The sequence below is a fragment of the Chenopodium quinoa genome, unplaced genomic scaffold (genome assembly GCF_001683475.1).
Source record: "Chenopodium quinoa cultivar QQ74 unplaced genomic scaffold, ASM168347v1, whole genome shotgun sequence".
In the NCBI taxonomy this organism is placed as follows: Eukaryota; Viridiplantae; Streptophyta; class Magnoliopsida; order Caryophyllales; family Amaranthaceae; genus Chenopodium; species Chenopodium quinoa.
In genome coordinates, this window is record NW_018742951.1 from 2,734,468 (window position 1) to 2,752,544 (window position 18,077).

The 18,077-nt window shown below is 39.3% G+C and overlaps 1 protein-coding gene across 1 annotated transcript; it reads left to right on the forward strand.

Annotated features, from left to right (window-relative positions):
- Positions 1 to 14,991: 14,991 nt before the first annotated feature.
- On the forward strand, positions 14,992 to 17,110 carry LOC110728479. The gene is made up of 6 exons (XM_021908121.1): positions 14,992 to 15,319; positions 15,440 to 15,629; positions 15,734 to 15,866; positions 15,922 to 16,252; positions 16,354 to 16,442; positions 16,565 to 17,110. The coding sequence occupies exons 1-6, from the start codon at positions 14,992 to 14,994 to the stop codon at positions 17,108 to 17,110; spliced, it is 1,617 nt and encodes a 538-aa protein (XP_021763813.1).
- The last annotated feature ends 967 nt before the right edge of the window (positions 17,111 to 18,077 follow it).

An 18,077-nucleotide genomic window follows, 5' to 3' on the forward strand; every position in this document is an offset into this window, starting at 1 on the left:
GTTGTGTGGCGAGTGTGTATGGTGTTTTGATTTAGCTTGTTAAAGTTACAGTTTATGGCTTGTGATGCAAAAACTATATTCATTCGTTCCTTTTAGACCGCTGTTGGAGCGGGTAACTGATTGCCTATAATTTCCAAAGCCCGTATGGTCTGAGGCCTATTGGGTAGAATAATGTTTATGTGCGCGTACGACTAGAAACTTGACTTGGTTGAATTTACTTTTTTGGTGGGGAAGAGCCTACTGTTGAGGCATCGCGTGAAAAGGCACCTCAGAAAGCTGTTCAAGGTTTGATGAAGCGGTATGGTGTTTGTGTTAATGATTTTACGTTTGATAAGGTAAAGATGTATGAGTTTTGTGATAGCCTATTTGCTCATAAGCGTGGTGTCCTTGTCCGTTATAAAGAGAGCATACTTAATTGTTTCACAGAGGAACTTGCTTATAGGAAATCTTTTAATGGAATTGTTCATGTGTTGATGGATTATGTTAGTTTCTTAAATAATGTTGTTAAGAAGAATGCAATTCTAATTATTTCATTTGAGACAGTTTCAGTTCAAAGCAAGGGTTTTATATGTTGGATAATGATAAGTTGTTCTCACACGGGAGAAGATTTGGAGTCTATTTTAGTGACCCGTGTTCTGAAGTCATGGTTGCTGAGCAACAGGCTGCAAAGAAGGCTATTTTTTTTTTGGCATATCGGTTCAAAAAAAAGGTCATTGATGCAAAACATGGGAATGCAATGCTTGCTCATGTTGCTTGCCTAATATGGAGGGGGAGGTGTTTCTTTGCAAGAACTTCATTTGTGCTCGCTGAAAACATTGGTTCAGATGGGTTAACAATAATTAGACCTGAATGTTTGACCCCTACTAATGAATGCTCAAAAATCCTGCTTCAGATTTTCCTCCTCCAGCTCTAGTCAGGCAAGCGGCAAATAGTGTTAGACCTTTTTCATCATCTGCAATTACCGCACCCACCAATGTCCCTTCAGCTGGCTACTAGGAGGCCTTTTTCAAGCATGCAAGGATTACTTAGCTGCTGTGTTTGGATGCTTTTTGTTAAGAACTTTTGTTAAGAGATCTTTAGATTAGCCTTTGCCACTCTAGAAACTTATGATTATATTATTGAAGTCCCAATAGTTTTTCTAATAGATTACGCCTTGCCACTCTAGGAGAATATGATAGTATGATTGAAGTGGCAATGATTTTCTAGGGTTGTGGTTCTTATTGTCTATTTTTTTAAGAGGTGTCCTTTTAGTTGTATAACTTAATTTCATACTCTATTAAAAATGTTACGCTGTCACTTTGATTGACTTCTTTTAGAGTAAATGATGAAATTACTGTATATGTGATTTGCCCTATCTATATATATATTATTGGCCAAGATTAATATATGAGGGTATATTTTTTTAACAGATGTTACTAATGATGCCTTAGCTTTTGCAGTTATTACATAGTCTTTAATTAGTATGATATAAGTGAATTTGTAAATATATATTGATGAGCAAGTTGCTATGCATTAAAGGGAGAGTTACTTTCTAAATTCAGAGATGTTTATTGGTTACTGTCATTGTTCATGTGAATTAAGGGATTGCAGTTGCTGATTGCTATATGCTTACCAGTTTTGGCCAGGCACTTTCTAATGGGGAATGCCACCTTCCATGTGATTCTCAAGTTATTGCTGGCTGAGTAGTTATAGTGCATGATCTTGTTAATTTGTGTTACTAATCAAATATTGTGAATACTGACTTAGATAATTATTTTTGCTATGGGTCTTACTCTCTTCTTTATTTTGCGTTTACTTTCTTGCAGACCATGTAATATTTAGCCACATCAGTTGTTATATGTGTAAAAATCTAATTTCAGATATGGAAAACATATGTAAGCGACATATGAGTTAAGTGCATTGATGATTGCTGAAGACGAGGATCATTTGGCTTCCACCAGCTGAAGTTACTTTGTTATTTGTGCTACAGTGAGATTGATTCTATAATGGGTAAGTTATTCAGAAATTATTTGTTATTGTTGTCTTGTCAGTTTGTTTATGATAACGCTGCAACAAGTGTAGTTGTGTGTTTTGTATGCAATTGTACGTGTTATTAAGCAGGCTATTTATGTAGACTAAATTCAGATTGTGTATTATCAGATGGTTAGATCTCGAAAAAGGATCTCCTTAAACTAGAGTCACCAAAAAGAGGAGAGCTTTGGATGGCACGCCTCAGCCTACAGTTGTTAGGTATACAATTATCTATTTGCTATTTTAGGGGTAGTGATCAGTAAACATGACTAAGTAGGGCACTTTATTTGCATGACTTGGGAAATTGCCGACGAAAGAAACATACATGTGAGGGTAAATGTCATTTATCAGCAATGGTGTTTATGTTTTTCTTCTTGTTGTGGGATATAATTTCTTATTTGGTTGGGAATGCAATGGTGTCTATGATTTACTTTTTCTTAAGTATACAAACTAGTTGGTTTTTTTTGTTATCTTCTATATGTTTATTTTTAGTGCAGAGTTAAACCAATAAAAGGCATCGTGCTTTTGGTAGGGTTTGCCAGTCTGTATCAAAAAGGTTTATACTTGCCTATCTGTTATTATATGGTTGTATAGTTTGCAAATTTGGCTGAACATTCTCCTTTATTTGCAGTGGTTTAGGTAATAGCCGTCGAAAGAAACCACGCACATGTCCGAGTAAGTGTTATTTTCCTAAAATTTTAAATTTATATTGCACTTTAATTTATGCCTTCTTTAAGTGAATTCTCTATCTGCAATCTTACATCATATTGTCCTAAGGAAACAATTGGTCAGCCACTACCCCTCAGCCCTTTTGGCTTTGGGGTCTTCACATTATTGCAATCGTTGTGGTGCTAAAAATTTGCAATAGAAACTGTAAACTTTTGCTATGGAGATGGAGAAATTGAGATTACTGTTAATGAGTACCTTTAGAACTTGTTCTCTTGTTTACATCTCAAGAAGAAGATGCGGTACACTTTAGAATGTATGCCCGCCTCTATTATAATTTGTTAGCATTTAGTTCGATTGGAGGAAATTTCAATGTTAGCACATACAAAGGAAATTATGTGTTCAAGTAGCATGGACAAATATATCATTTTGTACCAGATTTGTTACATGGAGATGATACGCCAAAATATTTGCAACTATACTTTTATGATGGCCAGCAAGAAGCATTAAATTACTTAGGTTGTTTTCTAGAGTTGCGAGAAGACATCATTGCTATTCTTAAGCGTGTGTCAGAACTGAACCCATATGCTTGGTTCATTCGGTCTTTAAAAGGAATACAAGTTTCAGAAGATACACGAATTCTCCACAATCAGCATACTGTACCTGACCAGGATGTCTACACTGTTCCCGCAAGTGATGAAGTAACTGTGATTTGGCATGAAACTACATCATCAAGTGAGAGTTATGGCCCTCACATTCTTGTTCATGGTAAATCTGTTGACTCTTATTGAATTTATCACCACTACGGATGTTATGACCCATTGCAATATCCACTAATTTTTCCATATGGAGAGTATGGGTGGAATCAAGGTCGAAAAAAGGAAGTCCTAGGGTGGGCGTCGACAAGCTGATGTTCAACAAGATCCAGTTCTGTCTTGTGTTGTGCACATTGTTGATGATTTACTCAACCAAGAAGCATCAAATATGTACCCTCTCAGAAAAATTTTGTTTCTGTTTTTCTATTTTTCTTTTTTCCATGGTTTCCGTTAAATACTGAGAAATTTAATAGTTCTGGATTATTAGTTAGGTTATACTGGAAGTTGAAAATGATTAACTCCAACCAGAAGCATTTCGTATGCACCCTCTTTGAAAAATTTTGTTTCTGTTCTGCATTTTTCCATGGTTCCTAATTAATATTGACAAAATTAATTGTTTTGGATTATTTGTTAGGCTGTAATGTCTATTTTGTTTTATAAATGTCTGTGAAACTACAGGGGCATCTAAGAGACGGTCCAGAGCAGACTGGTTAATTTCACCGAGAGAGTAATACGCTTACAAACTGCAGATACGCCCAAATAATATGTTGTTACGAGGTGGGAGGTGTTTCTGAAAGGAATGGTGTCCTTCAAACAAGTATATTATTCCAATGGAGGGTTCTGAATTATTAGAAAGCTAATTCTTCAGTGAGTTCAAGTGATCGGAATGCCTAGGTGGAGCTGGTTCTGATCAGTAATATTAATTCATAATTAATATTACGGCTTAATCTTGACTGAACCCTTCGGGTCGCACCCCTATCAAATAACCGATCCGAGATGACGAATCAATCCGAAGGTCACTAACTTAGAGCGTAGCAAGTCGAGTCAGATTTATAATTCGACGAGACATAGATTCAACAAGCGACAAGTTCGAGCCAAGTCGTAGCCTTACTTTGGCCTAGCCATGCGAGTGATAGGCTAGGTGAGGTCACCAACTTATGCGTGTCATGCATACCTAGCATCGCCTAGCAAACGCACATCATATAGCACAAGCATCGCAAGATGCGTGCCATGCGTGTGTGTGCTGTGGCTATGCATGCATGGCTGGGCGTGCTTGCTAACATAGCAGCACCAGCCATCGCAGCATGCTGGGCATAGCTAAGCACAACTCGCAAGCATCGCAAGGCTAGCAGCACGCAAGTGCTTGCTGGGCCTCGCTATCGCAAGCAGGCAGCGCATAGCACTCACACAGCATCACACTATGCGTGCTTGTGCTATGGGCTATGCGTGCTAGGCATCGCATAGCAGCAGCACCAACACACGCACATAGCAGCGCCTAAGAGCATCAGCCCCCATGCGTGGCTTGCTAGCTGCACGCAAGCGTGGGCATGCTGGCTGGGCAACCCAGCTTTGGTGCTAGGCGTCAGTTGGCAGCCTTGGCAGCCAAGGCAGGCTGCCAGCCAGCCATAAAGCATGGTCAGCTGGTCAAGTGGAGGGGACCAAGGGGTTTATGTGTGGCTTGGGGAGCAAGGTGATTTGGTCCCCCCCTTAGGTGGTCCTCACCTACTCTCTCCCAACATGTGACACTTGGAGCTTGTTGATTGCCTTGCATTTTATTTTGTTTTTGATTAAAATAAATTAGAGGAAAATGCAAATCTCCCACATTAATAGGAGAAGGGAAATCAAGGCTCTCTTCCCTATACATACCCAATTTGGGTTTGGGAAAAATCACTTGAGTGGAACTCAATAAGACATCTCATTATTAGTGAGAAAACCTTTAAGTTCGTATTTGGTCAAATCCCGACTAACCTTCGGGATTAAGACCTTTTGAGTTGGGCCAAGGGTGCGAGCCGTAGGAGGCCATCGCACTTGCGTGGCACGAGCTTGAAGTAAGAGCTCGTGAATGGAGCGAAGCACGCGTCAAGGGTAAGAATGTCTTTTCTCTTTCTCTCTATTATGTTGTTAATTATGTGATTGCATGTTTAGTTGTTTTAATTAGTGAGCGGGTCTTGGGCGGGTTTCTCTTCCGCGTAGCGTTGGACGCTATGAAACCCAACATCGGTATCGGAGCTGCGCTCATTTTAATTATTGTAAGATATAATTAATTGAGGAGATTTAAAATGGATTTAAATTCTGGTTTTGCTTTCTAATTAGATTAGAAGCTCGTTTTTTATTAGTTTTAATCTCGTATTTTACTAATTTTCGCCAACGAACCCAGATTTCGAATTAAAAAGATTGATTTTCGGGTGAAATCGAAGTTCTAAATCGTTTTTTACCCTTCATAAGGACTGTCCAGAAGCCAAAATCCATTCAGAAACATGTTTTTCGAGGGTTTTTCGTTTTTGACGAAAATTTTAAATCTATAAACCTTGATTAATTATGGCATGTTAAAGGTAGATTAAATGTATGGTAGCATCACTAATATACTGCAATTATAAACCTTATTAAGAATGTTTGTTTATGAAGTTATAATTGATGCTTAATTTGGTGAGTCCATTTTTCACATAAACTTGAAATTTTCACATTTTGCAAATAAATTGCTTCAAGTGTGAATGTTTATGGAAAATTTATAATTTTGAAGTCCCTTATATGTTAAAGATCCTTAATTGTTTATTTGGTTGGAACTTTGATTGCTAAATTCTATGTTGAACTATTCTTGGATTTAATCATTTTTTAGTTGATTAAAGTCCTAAAAATTCAAAACTTGTGATTGAAAGTTAATTAATCTTCATATTGGAAGATGTAATTTTTCAATTATACACAAGTTAATGTTGGAATTTTTTCATTAGATGAATGGGTTTATTTTTTCAACCTCTTTAATTTTGTCAAATCTCATTATTAATTTATGTTTGGTTAAATTAATTATGAGTATAGCCCTTCAATTTTGTAGCATCAAGATAGACCAAAATTGATTTAAAGAATGGTTCTTGAATAATTTAGGCTTGTGCACTATTAATATTTAATTTAATTAAGTTTGACTTGTTTTATTTTCATTTTTCACTAATTGGTTCTATACTAAATTTAGAATTAATTTTTATCACACATAAATCGGGAATAAACATCCCGAGGCAAGTGCACGCAAATTGAGGAAAAATCTCCCAAGACACGCCCTTAGGCTAGCCGGGCTGCTCAAGCAGCCCATATGTGGCTGCCAAGGTGCGTGATGGGCTTCCTTGCCTCGTAGATGCGCTAGTGTATGGTGTGTGTGAGAGTGTGATGCAAACTTGGTGCTACGGGCTATGCGAGAATGATGCTTGTGCTGTGTGAAGGTGCCCGCAAGTGCTGCTGGGCAGCGAGGCATGCAAGCCCCAGCATGCACGCAAGCATGCGTAGCTTGCTGCGATGTTGTTGGTGCAAGCAAGTGTGGCGTGCTCTGCTAGAGAGGCATGCCAGCACGCACAGCCACGGCATCTAGGGGCAGCAAGGCAGCCATAGTGGGCAGCCCAACACCCTAGGCAAGCAAGCCACGGCCTTAGTGCCTAGATAGCCTAGCCCCGTGGCTTTGATACTAGGCACTTGGGGCATGTTGAGGGCTATTGTTTTGCGTTATTGGGGGCGTTTTAATTTTTTATTTAATTATTTTAACGAGGCTAGGCCTCGGTTCTTCCGGCACTTCCAAAATAATTTGGCAAAATATGGGTTTACTGGCTTATTTAATTTTATTAATTAAGTTGGATGAGAATTTAGTGGGAGCTTCGTTAATTACTTGAACTAATTGCATTTTAATCACATAAAATGTTTAACAAGTTTGACTATTTTAATTAGGCGCGTTAATTGGATTAACCACCATAGTTAGTTACTAGTTTGCGTGTGTTATGCATTGTTACTTATTTATCGTTGTAAAATGCATGGGGTCATTGCCATATAGTGAATGGATGAATGGAATGTATATTGTTTCCCAGGTTTTGTGAAAATGGCAACTAGTGGGGCCCGACTAGGATAGTAAATACGGACTGCGATCCGTTATGTATTTTTGTAAATCTAAATACGGTCTGCGTACCGTTGCGTATTTTTGTACCTTAATATTTCGACTATTCCTAGTCTTAGTAGCTAGTAGTTGCATGTTTGGCGTAGATGTCTCGAAGACAGCGTTTCTATGAAGGCAAGCTAAATAAGTTGCATCGGAGACCCTTGAAGATTTGAAGACTCAAGGGGTCATGCTACTTGCCAAATGCATCTTATACTTATGATTTATATATATTATATTTATATTTGAATTGTATGATAGATGCATGTTTAGGATTTCAAATGTTGTGATGATTAATTAAGTTCACTTGAATCAACCAACATAGAAACCCTAGGTCCTTATAATATTGAGCCAAAATTTCCATTCCAAGAACGATACTTACCGAACTAATGCGCGTGGTGATGGGCTACGCCAAAGGTATACTAGATATACAAGTCGTCTTGGTTAAGCTTAACGATATCAGTAAGGAGTCCTTAGATGTCGTGGAAATGGAGATAAAATGTCAAGGAAGCATTTGATGCGATGTTTATCGAACCAAGAGTAGCTTGGAGCTATTAGCAATTGGATTTCTTATCCTAAAATATTAAGTGTTAAGACATGCCAAAGCATGCTTAATTACTTTTTGATTTTTGGGATCTAGGAATCATTTTATTCTTGCCTAAAAGGGAATAATGTTAATGCGTGGATAAAATGCTCAATAAGATTGAAAATTTGCATGATCGCTTTAAATTTTAAACTTATTGGTTTCATGAATGGTTTTTCATTTCAAATTCTTTTAATTGTAGAAACATGTCTGCAAGTAACTCAAACAACAACTCTAAGTGCCCGGAACTCCCCGACAAGTTGGCTTTTATCCTTAACTTGGTCAATTTCAAGGAATGGGAAGATGAACTCAAGAAAACTCTTCAGAATTGTTCCTTGGAGTACACTCTTGATACTCCCATCCCAAGCTTCTTCTCTAAGGGAATCATGAGCGATGAGGCTCATGATAAATGGTCTTCCGATTGCAAGAAAGTCTCACGACTAATGGCTAATTCCATCCCGGAAGATTGGAAGGAAAATCTCTCCTTCTATTTTCAGGACATGTTCCTCAAAGCACTTGAGGACGTTGTCAATGTGAGAGTCACCAAGAATGACAATGGCAACTATGATGGACTTGTGTTTGATGTGACTAGGTCATTCTCGAATATGAATATAAAGCCACCGGAAGTAGGTTGTCTTGCTAAGAAGAGGCGTTGGCTCTGGTCAAGGGTCTACAATACCAAATTGTGACCCGGTATGCCCCTCTGACCTCATGTGCTTGGAATGACTAGGCTCTTCAAGCACATGGAGCTTCTCGAAATCTCATTGGAGGATGATATGGCGGGTCATATCTTGCTTGCTTCACTCCACTCGGGCTATGCTGCACTTAGAGTGCATATAGCGGAGGGAAAGGAGACACGCTCTTTAAGAGAGGTGGTGCAACTACTTCACCGAGCCACCTCCTATGGAGTTCAAGAATGAGGCGAAGAAGCGATGCTTCTATTGTGGTGGGCAAGGCCACTACAAGAAGAAATGAAAGCTCTTCCGAAAGGATGAGGAGGAGAGGAATGTATCATCTGCCTCAGGTATATTCATTAACACTTGTGTATAAAGCTATTTATAGGTATTGGATACCATGTGTAACTAACTTTATGTTTCCTTTCAGGAACCAAGTGAGAGGGCTTCACAAGTGGATGTGCAACTATGAGTGGACGACAAAGACGGTCTTTCGATCGTGCTTGTAGGCAGATTTATTTTGTCTATGGCTTGTAATTAACTAATCTTAGTTTCTCGTGATTTTGAACATACTTTTTATTTTTGGTGTTGGACACCGGGTTACTTTGATCACAAGACTTAAACATTGGTTGTTTTGAAATGTCTTGCTTATATGTTCTATAAAATTGCATGTTTTACATATGATTAGACAAATTGACGATACCGCCAAAAGAACTAAGACCATTGAGTCGAATCAAATCTACTTGTGGCATTGTCGTCTTGGCCACATTAACATGAAACACATCAAGAAACTTCTTCATGAGGGTATTCTTGACTCATTCGACTTGGAGTCGTTTAAAAATTGCAAAGGATGTCTGTTAGGTAAGATGATAAAGCAGCCATTCTCCAAGTTGGGAGAAAGGGCTAATGACTTATTAGGTCTAATACATACGGATGTATGTGGACCAATGAGTTCACCTGCGAGGAATGGTTATCGATATTTCATTACCTTCACGGACGACTATAGTAGATATGGCTATGTCTACCTTATGTCGAACAAATCTGAATCTTTAAAGAAATTCAAAGAGTTTCAGAGTGAAGTTGAAAATCAGCTTGGTAAGAAAATCAAAGCACTTCAATCGGATCGAGGTGCTGAGTATTTGAGCCACGAACTCGACGATCACTTGAATGAATATGGTATTCTTTCGGAATTGACACCTCCTGGAACTCCACAATGGAATGGAGTGTCCGAACGGACGAATCGAAACTTGTTAGACATGGTTCGATCAATGATGGGTCTTAGTGAACTTCCTATCTCTTTCTAGGGACACGAGCTTCTAACCGCGACACTAACACTGAGCTGTGCTCCGTCAAAAGTTGTCGAAAAGACTCCATATGAGTTATGGACGAAGAAATCACCAAGGTTGTGTTTTCTTAAGATTTGGGGTTGCGAAGCATATGTGAAGAGATTAATTTCTGACAAACTTCACCCAAAATCTGACAAGTGTTTCTTTATGGGCTACGCAAAAGAAACCAGGGGGTATTACTTCTACAACAAATCCGAGAACAAAGTGTTTATTGCTCGTGATGGTGTCTTTTTGGAGAAGGAACATCTTTCCAAAATGACGAGTGGGAGGAAAATCGAACTCGACGAAGTTCCAGAGGACGAGCAACAAAGTCAACCTGACAAAACTTATAATCAAAGTGCTTTAGAAGCAACTAATGACATTAGTTAGAGTCAAAATGACAATGCAAATGCTCAACCTATTACCCTGCATAGGTCGCAACGGCCAAGATCTGAACCACACAAATACCTTGGTATTGTCTTAACTGAAGATCAAGACATCCTAGTTATGGATGGAGATGAGCCAGCGACATACAAAAAAGCTATGACGAGCCTCGACTCTGCAAAATGGCAAGAGGCCATGAAATCCGAGATGGACTCCATGTCTGAAAATCAAGTCCGGGACTTGATTGAGTTGCCCGAAGATTACAAACCTATTAGTTGCAAATGGATTTTCTAGTTGAAAATGGACAAAAATGGAAATGTATCTATATACAAAGCTAGACTGGTGGAAAAAGGTTACAGGCAAATTCACGGCGTTGATTATGATGAAACCTTTTCGCTAGTCGCAATGCTTAAGTCCGTCCGGATTATCATAGCAATTGCTGCATATTACGATTATGAAATATGGAAAATGGATGTCAAAATCGCCTTCCTTAATGGGACTTTGGAAGAAACTATGTATATGACACAGCCGGAAGGTTTTGTCGATCCAAGCAATGTTGGGAAGGTATACAAGCTTAAGAAGTCCATTTATGGACTAAAGTAGGCAAGCAGAAGTTGGAATCTGCGATTCGATGAAGCCATTAGTAAGTTTGGTTTTATCAAGAATCCAGATGAGTCTTGTGTTTACAAGAAAGTCAGTGGGAGTGACATCGCATTCCTCGTCTTATATGTAGATGACATATTACTCATTGGAAATAACACTAAACTGTTAGAGTCCGTAAAGGGCAGGCTTGGTAAGTGATTTTCAATGAAGGACTTGGGAGAGGCACAATACATATTAGACATCAAGATCTATAGGGATAGATCTAAAAGGATGATTGGATTGAGCCAAAGTACTTATATTGATAAGGTAATGGCACAATTCAACACAGAAGGGGCCAAGAGAGAGCACCTACCCATGTCACATGGCATAACTCTCAGCAAGAAACAGTGTCCACAAAAACCTGATGAGCGAGAGAGGATGAGTCAGATTCCATATGCTTTACTTATTGGATCGATCATGTATGGTATGATATGTACTAGGTCGGATGTATAGTATGCCTTGAGTGCTACGAGCCGATACCAATCAAACCGAGGAGAGGCGCATTAAACTGCGGCCAAGAATATCCTAAAGTACCTGAAAAGGAACAAGGATAAGTTCCTGGTCTATGGTGGTAGTAATGATTTGGTTATTGAAGGTTATACTAACATGAGCCTCCAAACTTATAAAGACGACTCTAAGTCGCAGTCAGGGTACATATTCTGCCTGAATGGAGGAGTGTTTAGTTGGAAGAGTGCTACGCAAAGCACCACTGCAGATTTTACAACTGAAGCCGAATACTTGGCAGATTTGGAAGAACCTAAGGAGGCAGTTTGGATTCGTTAGTTCATTAGTGAACTTGGTGTTGTACCCTCCATCAAGGATCCGATAGATCACTATTGTGATAACAATGGAGCTATTTCTCAGGCCAGGGAGCCAAGGGAACACACCAGAAGGTCAAACATGTCATGTGGCGATTTCACATGTTCAAGGAATAGAAGTCCGAGGGTGAAATCAGAATTTGTAAGATTGGAATGGACGACAATGTAGCCGATCCATTGACTAAACCTTTTCCTCAAGTGAAGCACAACAAGCACGTTGAGGCAATGGGAATCAAGCATGTTAAAGATTGGCTTTGATTTCTCTATATATGTGTTTTAATTAAACTTGATGTCTTAATGTAAAACACTATGTTGAACCATTCGGTTATGGAGCAATTAAATTTTCCGCAAATTTATTATTACTTCATTTCTATTTAATTTTGGTTTAGAATTAAATAATGAGTCCATTCGATTTATGAGCATATTCAAAACAAAGTATCAAGACCATGTCTTGGATAAAGGAACACCTGTTTAGTGAACATTGAATATTTTAATCGAAAATTATCCCTAATCAAGGTCATATAAATGATGGACGATTAATGACCACTTGAGATTAGTGTGTATTATGATTTATAGCACCGTTTCTTGTGCTACGAGGACATGATTGTCATAAATCATATTTACAAGTACTAGTTTGGAACTATAACGGATCGATCTATGAGAGTACTTTAAGAGATTTAAAAACCGTCATAAGTACATTTCTCATTATAACTATTGGAACCTTTTTCCTCGACCATGAGTATTGTAAGTTCTCTTGTTTGAGTACTAGTCGTTTTGATGTTTTCAAACGTCTGCCGTACATGGAGATTATAAAGGCAACACTCGGGCGACTAGGTCCTCTTAGTAAGGGAAGCTAACAATACAAGACAAGGAATTTCCCCCCACTAACAATTGGGAATATGTCTTTGTTGTTTACAAGGCCTCTCGAAGAGCGCGACTGTGAAAATGCATGGCCGTGCTCAGATGGATTTTAGAAATCATTTGCTTATTGACAGTCAAACTCGAGAATCAAGAAACACTTCTAGACGTAATAAGGATGACGAAGAATCTTACCTTATAGTTCACGAAGAGACATTAAGAGACATAGGAAATGGGTTATACACTAACTGCACACTTGTTCGGAAGGACAAGTGGGAGATTGAAAGGAATGGTGTCCTTCCAACAAGTATATTATTCCGATAGAGGGTTCGAAATTATTAGAAAGCTAATTTTTCAGTGAGGTCAAGTGATCGGAAAGCATAGGTGGAGGCCGCTTCCGATCAGTAATATTAATGCATAATAAATATTACAGCTTAATCTTAAATGTACCCTTCGGGTTGCACCCCTATCGAATAACCGATCCAAGACGACGAATCAATCCGAAGGATTAGATGAGTCTTTGGAGTATTACGAACAAAGACGTCAGATATCGAGCTTAGAGCGTCCAGACCAAGCGTCGCAAGACGTAGATTCAACAAGCGACAAGTTCGAGCCAATCTGTAGCCTCGTATTGGCCTAGTCATGTGAGTGCTAGGCTAGGCGAGGTCACCAACCCATGCGTGTCATGCGTGCCTAGCATCGCCTTGCACACGCACATCGCATGGCATAAGCATCACAAGATGCGTGCCATGCGTGTGTGTGTTGTGGCTGTGCATGCATGGTAGGGTGTGCTTGCTAGCATAGTAGCACCAGCCATCGCAGCATGCTGGGCATGGCTCAACACAGCCTGCAAGCATCGCAAGGCCAGCAGCACGCAAGTGCTTGTTGGGCCTTGCTATTGCAAGAAAGCAGCGAATAGCACTTGCACAGCAGCACGCTATGCGTGCTTGTGCTATGGGCTATGCGTGCTACGCATCGCATAGCAGCACCAGCACACGTACATAGCAGCGCCTAGGAGCATCAGCCCGCATGCGTGGCTTGCTAGCTGTACGCATGCGTGGGCGTGCTGGCTGGCAGCCCAGTCTTGGTGCTAGGCGCTAGCTGGCAAGCTGCCAGCTAGCCATGTGGCATGGTCAGGTTGGTGTGTGGATAGGGGAACAAGGTGATTTGGTCCCTCCCTTTGGTGGTCCTCACCTACTCTCTCCCTCCATGTGACACTTGGAGCTTGTGGATTGCCTTGCATTTTATTTTGTTTTTTATTAAAATAAAATAGAGGAAAAAGCAAATCTCCCACATTGATGGGAGAAGGGAGATCAAGGCTCCCTTCCCTATAAATGCCCAAGTTTTGGGTTTGGGAAAAATCACTTGAGTGAAACTCAATAAGGCACCTCATTATTAGTGAGAAAACCTTTAAGTTCGTAATACTCTAGTTTTATTTGGTCAAGTCCCGACTAATTAACCTTCAGTATTAAGGCCGTTTGAGTCGGGTCGAGGGTGCGAGCCGAAGGAGGCCATCGCACTTGCGTGGCTCGAGCTTTGAAGTAAGAGCTCGTGAATTGAGCGAAGCACGTTTCAAGGGTAAGGATGTCTTTTCTCTTTCTCTCTCTTATATTGTTAATTATGTGTTTGCATGTTTAGTTGTTTTAATAAGTGAGCGGGTCTTGGGCGGGATTCTCTTCCGCATAGCGTTGGACGCTACGAAACCCAACATTTTCAACAACACATAGTTGATATGTATGTAAAGGTTGAGAACACACGCCTTGACTTTTTCCGCAACAATCAAGACAGTATAAGAGCTGATTTATACCAAGGTATTCTGGATTATGTAGACAATGGAGAAACCCTTGCCTGTAATGTTGGTAGAAAAGTCATTTTGCCACCGACATTTATTGGTGGGCCTCGTGATATGAAAAAACTGTATTTAAACGCAATGGCTTTGGTGCAGCGATATGGGAAACCAGATCTGTTTATAACAATCACTTGAAATGCAAATTGGCTTGAAATAAAAAAACGAATTGGCTCCTGGAGAAACCGCTCAAGATCGCCCTGATTTAGTGGTTCGGATCTTTCACGCTAAGCTATTGGCTCTTAAGAGAGAAATAATGACAATATGATTTTCAGTGAGGTTGCTGCACATATCTATGTAATCGAGTTCCAGAAGTGAGGCTTGCCGCATGCACATTTTCTTATTATTCTTAAAGGTGAATCAATAGTGAAATGTCCAACCGACTATGACAAGTTCGTTTGTGCGGAAATTACTCCACTAGACAATCCATTGCTGTGTAAGATAGTGATTCGGCATATAATGCATGGGCCTTGTGGTCCGTTCATGTATGCGTAAAGATGGCAACAAATCATCGCGTAAGTATGGCTACCCAAAGCAATATTCGCTAGAAATAACGACTAATGATGAAGGGTTTCCTACATATAGTAGGCGAAACACTAGTGAAAAGCTAAAGGTCAAAGGTGCTCAACTTGACAATAGATTGGTCATTCCGTATAATCCCTACCTCTCTATTTTGTTTGACTGTCATGTTAATGTAGATGTCTGTTCTACAATTAAAGTAGTTAAGTATTTGTACAAATATGTCTACAAGGACCATGACAAAATTTCGTATAATGTTGTGCCTGCTAAAGGTGATTCAGTTGATGAGATTTAACAATATCAGTCAGGGAGATAGGTTTCTCCATGTGAGGCTGCTTGGCGACTATTTGCATTTGATTTTTTTGAGATGTATCCTCTTGTACTTCTTCAAGTGCATCTACCTAACCAACAAACGCTTCAGTTGCATTCACATGAGCGATTAAATGCTGTTGTGGCAAATTCAAAGCGGCATCAAACTCAGCTAACTGAATTTTTTGCTAAGAATGCTGCTGTTCTAGATAAAACTGGTTACCTGTACAGTGAATTCTGTGAACACTACACTTGGGATGCATCTGCTAAAGAGTGAAATCAACGTGTTAGAATAAATACCAAATTAGACGTTTGGCGTTTGTGTTCCCAGCTGAAGGAGAGCAATTTTACTTGCGGTTAATACTTCTGAATGTTAGGAGTCCTGTATCATTTGTAGCGCTCAGAACTGTCAATGGCATCTTGTGCAAGTGTTTTCAAGAAGCAGCTGTTAAGCTTGGTTTATTAGAGGAAAATGATTTGCCAACTCCATGTATGGCAGAGGCGTGTGAGGTACAAATGCCTGATGCATTACAGCGGCATTTTGCACCTCCTTGTTTTTGCTTAGCCAAGTGATCCTTGTACTTTGTGGTCTAAATTTTACTCCTCCCTGTCTGAGGATTTCAGCCATGAATTTCCAACTGACTTGGTTAAGGTTCAGATGTTGACTGCGAGGTCAGTTGATCACCATTTAGAAGCACTTGGTAAATCGCTTTCTGAATATGGATTAGACAACATGAATGAGGAACCTGATTCTGAATTTAAGCGAACCAAGGACATTATAGATGCTTTAGATGCTCCTATTTCTAAAGAATGTTTACATTGTCGTAGACAGTTAAATTCAGCACAAAAAGCTGGATTTGATGATATTATGCAGCATGTCCATAAAAACAAGCCAGGTGCTTTTTCATAGATGGGCCTGGTGGTACTAGAAAAATGTTTTTATATAATGCTCTATATGCTGAAATCTGACTTATGATGAAGATTGTTCTGCCTACAGCTACATCTGGAATAGCAGCAGCAAACATTCCCTCCGGTCGTACAACACATTCTAGATTCAAAATTTCAATTGATTCTGAAGCATCATTGGCATGTTCTGTGCCAAAACAAGGTAGTTTGGCTGCATTACTTAGAGAAACAACTATAATTATTTGGGATGAAGCTTCGATGTCAAAAAAGAAAACATTGAATCCTTAGACTTGTTACTGCAGGATTTGTGCGAGAATAAGTCTTTGTTTGGTGGCAAACTCATGGTGTTTGGTGGCGATTTTAAACAGGTTCTGCCAATAGTACCACAAAAGACACAGCGAGAGGCGGTTGAAATAAGCATTGTTAGTTCATATATATGGCCCAAACTTAAAAAGTTTAAGCTAACTGAAAACATCAGGGCCAGAGAAGATCCTGATTATTGCTCCTTTTTGTTGTCTTTGGGGAATGGAAAGTTGCAGCAGACAGAATCAAGTTATGTTCGGTTGCCTTCAGAAATTGTACGGTCCATACCTGTTGATGGAGATCTGGTGAAAGAGCTTATAACTAGCACATTTCCTGAAATTGGCACATATAGTTTTACCGCAGAGATTTTTACTAAGCGTGCTATTCTGACTCCAACAAATGATGATGTCGATTCTATTAATACATTTTTTATCGACTCTTTTCCTGGCAATCCTTTTGTGTACAAGAATTTTGACACAATTTTGGATGACATGTGCACTGTGTATCCTACAGAATTTCTGATAAGCTGTGCCCTGGCGAAATGAGCCCTCATGAGCTTGTTCTTAAGAAAAATATTGTCCAGTCATTTTGCTGAGGAACATCCTTCCGTCTTCAGGTTTATGCAATGGTACAAGGCTCAATTGCAAAAATTTCTTTCCAAATGTCATTAAGTGTGAAATAACCGTTGCCCATTATAAATGGCAGTCCCATTTTATACATAGGGTTAATCTGAGGCCTTCAAATTCAGCAGGGTATCCTTTCCAATTTGAACGGAAACAATTCCCTCTAAAACTCAGTTTTGTTATGACAACCAACAAATCGCAAGGCCAAACACTTAGTCGAGTAAGGTACATCTTCCGCGACCTTGCCTTTCTCATTGACAACTTTATGTGGCTTTGTCTCGTGCAAAGAAGGCAGGCAAAACAGCTGTTCACACAGTGACTCCTCCAGCACCATACTCAATTAATCATACTAAAAATGTTGTTTCATATGATGTGCTGTGTTTAGCTGGCATAATTTTAGGCCGCTAATTTTTAGGCATACTCAATTAATCACACAGGGACATTAAATTTAAGGTTAATTAAGACTGCTCTTTTTGTACAAGCTCCTTTTTATATCTGTTTTTGGGCTTATTTATGCCCTTCTCTCAATATAGTGTTACAATTACTACTGGTTTAAAGTGTTTAGAAGACTTGCCTGATGTCATAAACAACCAGTATTATCACCTCTCCTTTTTAAAAAAATTGTTGCATTTAAAGTAATTGTTGTGTGATTGCTTCTGATGGTATCTTTATTTAGTCGTAGACTTAATAAGCAAAACAAGTATTAGAAGCATTTTCTATCTTTACCTATCTTCTATGCAAATCTTGAGTAATGCAATAAGGGATAACTTATAATGGCGCAAAATAAATTATACCTTGTAGTAATGAGCATGGGAAGGCATAAATTCATATTTTGGGAAGGATTAAGTGTTATGCTTATTTTGAGTGGCAAAATCTTGAACGCAAATGT

Coding starts and splice junctions, on each gene's coding strand:
- LOC110728479 (XM_021908121.1), top strand. CDS start 14,992: ATGGGCCTTGTGGTCCGTTCATGTATGCGTAAAGATGGCAACAAATCA. Junction 15,867..15,921: donor GTATGGCAGAGGCGTGTGAG/GTACAAATGCCT, acceptor GTTTTTGCTTAG/CCAAGTGATCCTTGTACTTT. Junction 16,443..16,564: donor TTGATTCTGAAGCATCATTG/GCATGTTCTGTG, acceptor TTGTTACTGCAG/GATTTGTGCGAGAATAAGTC.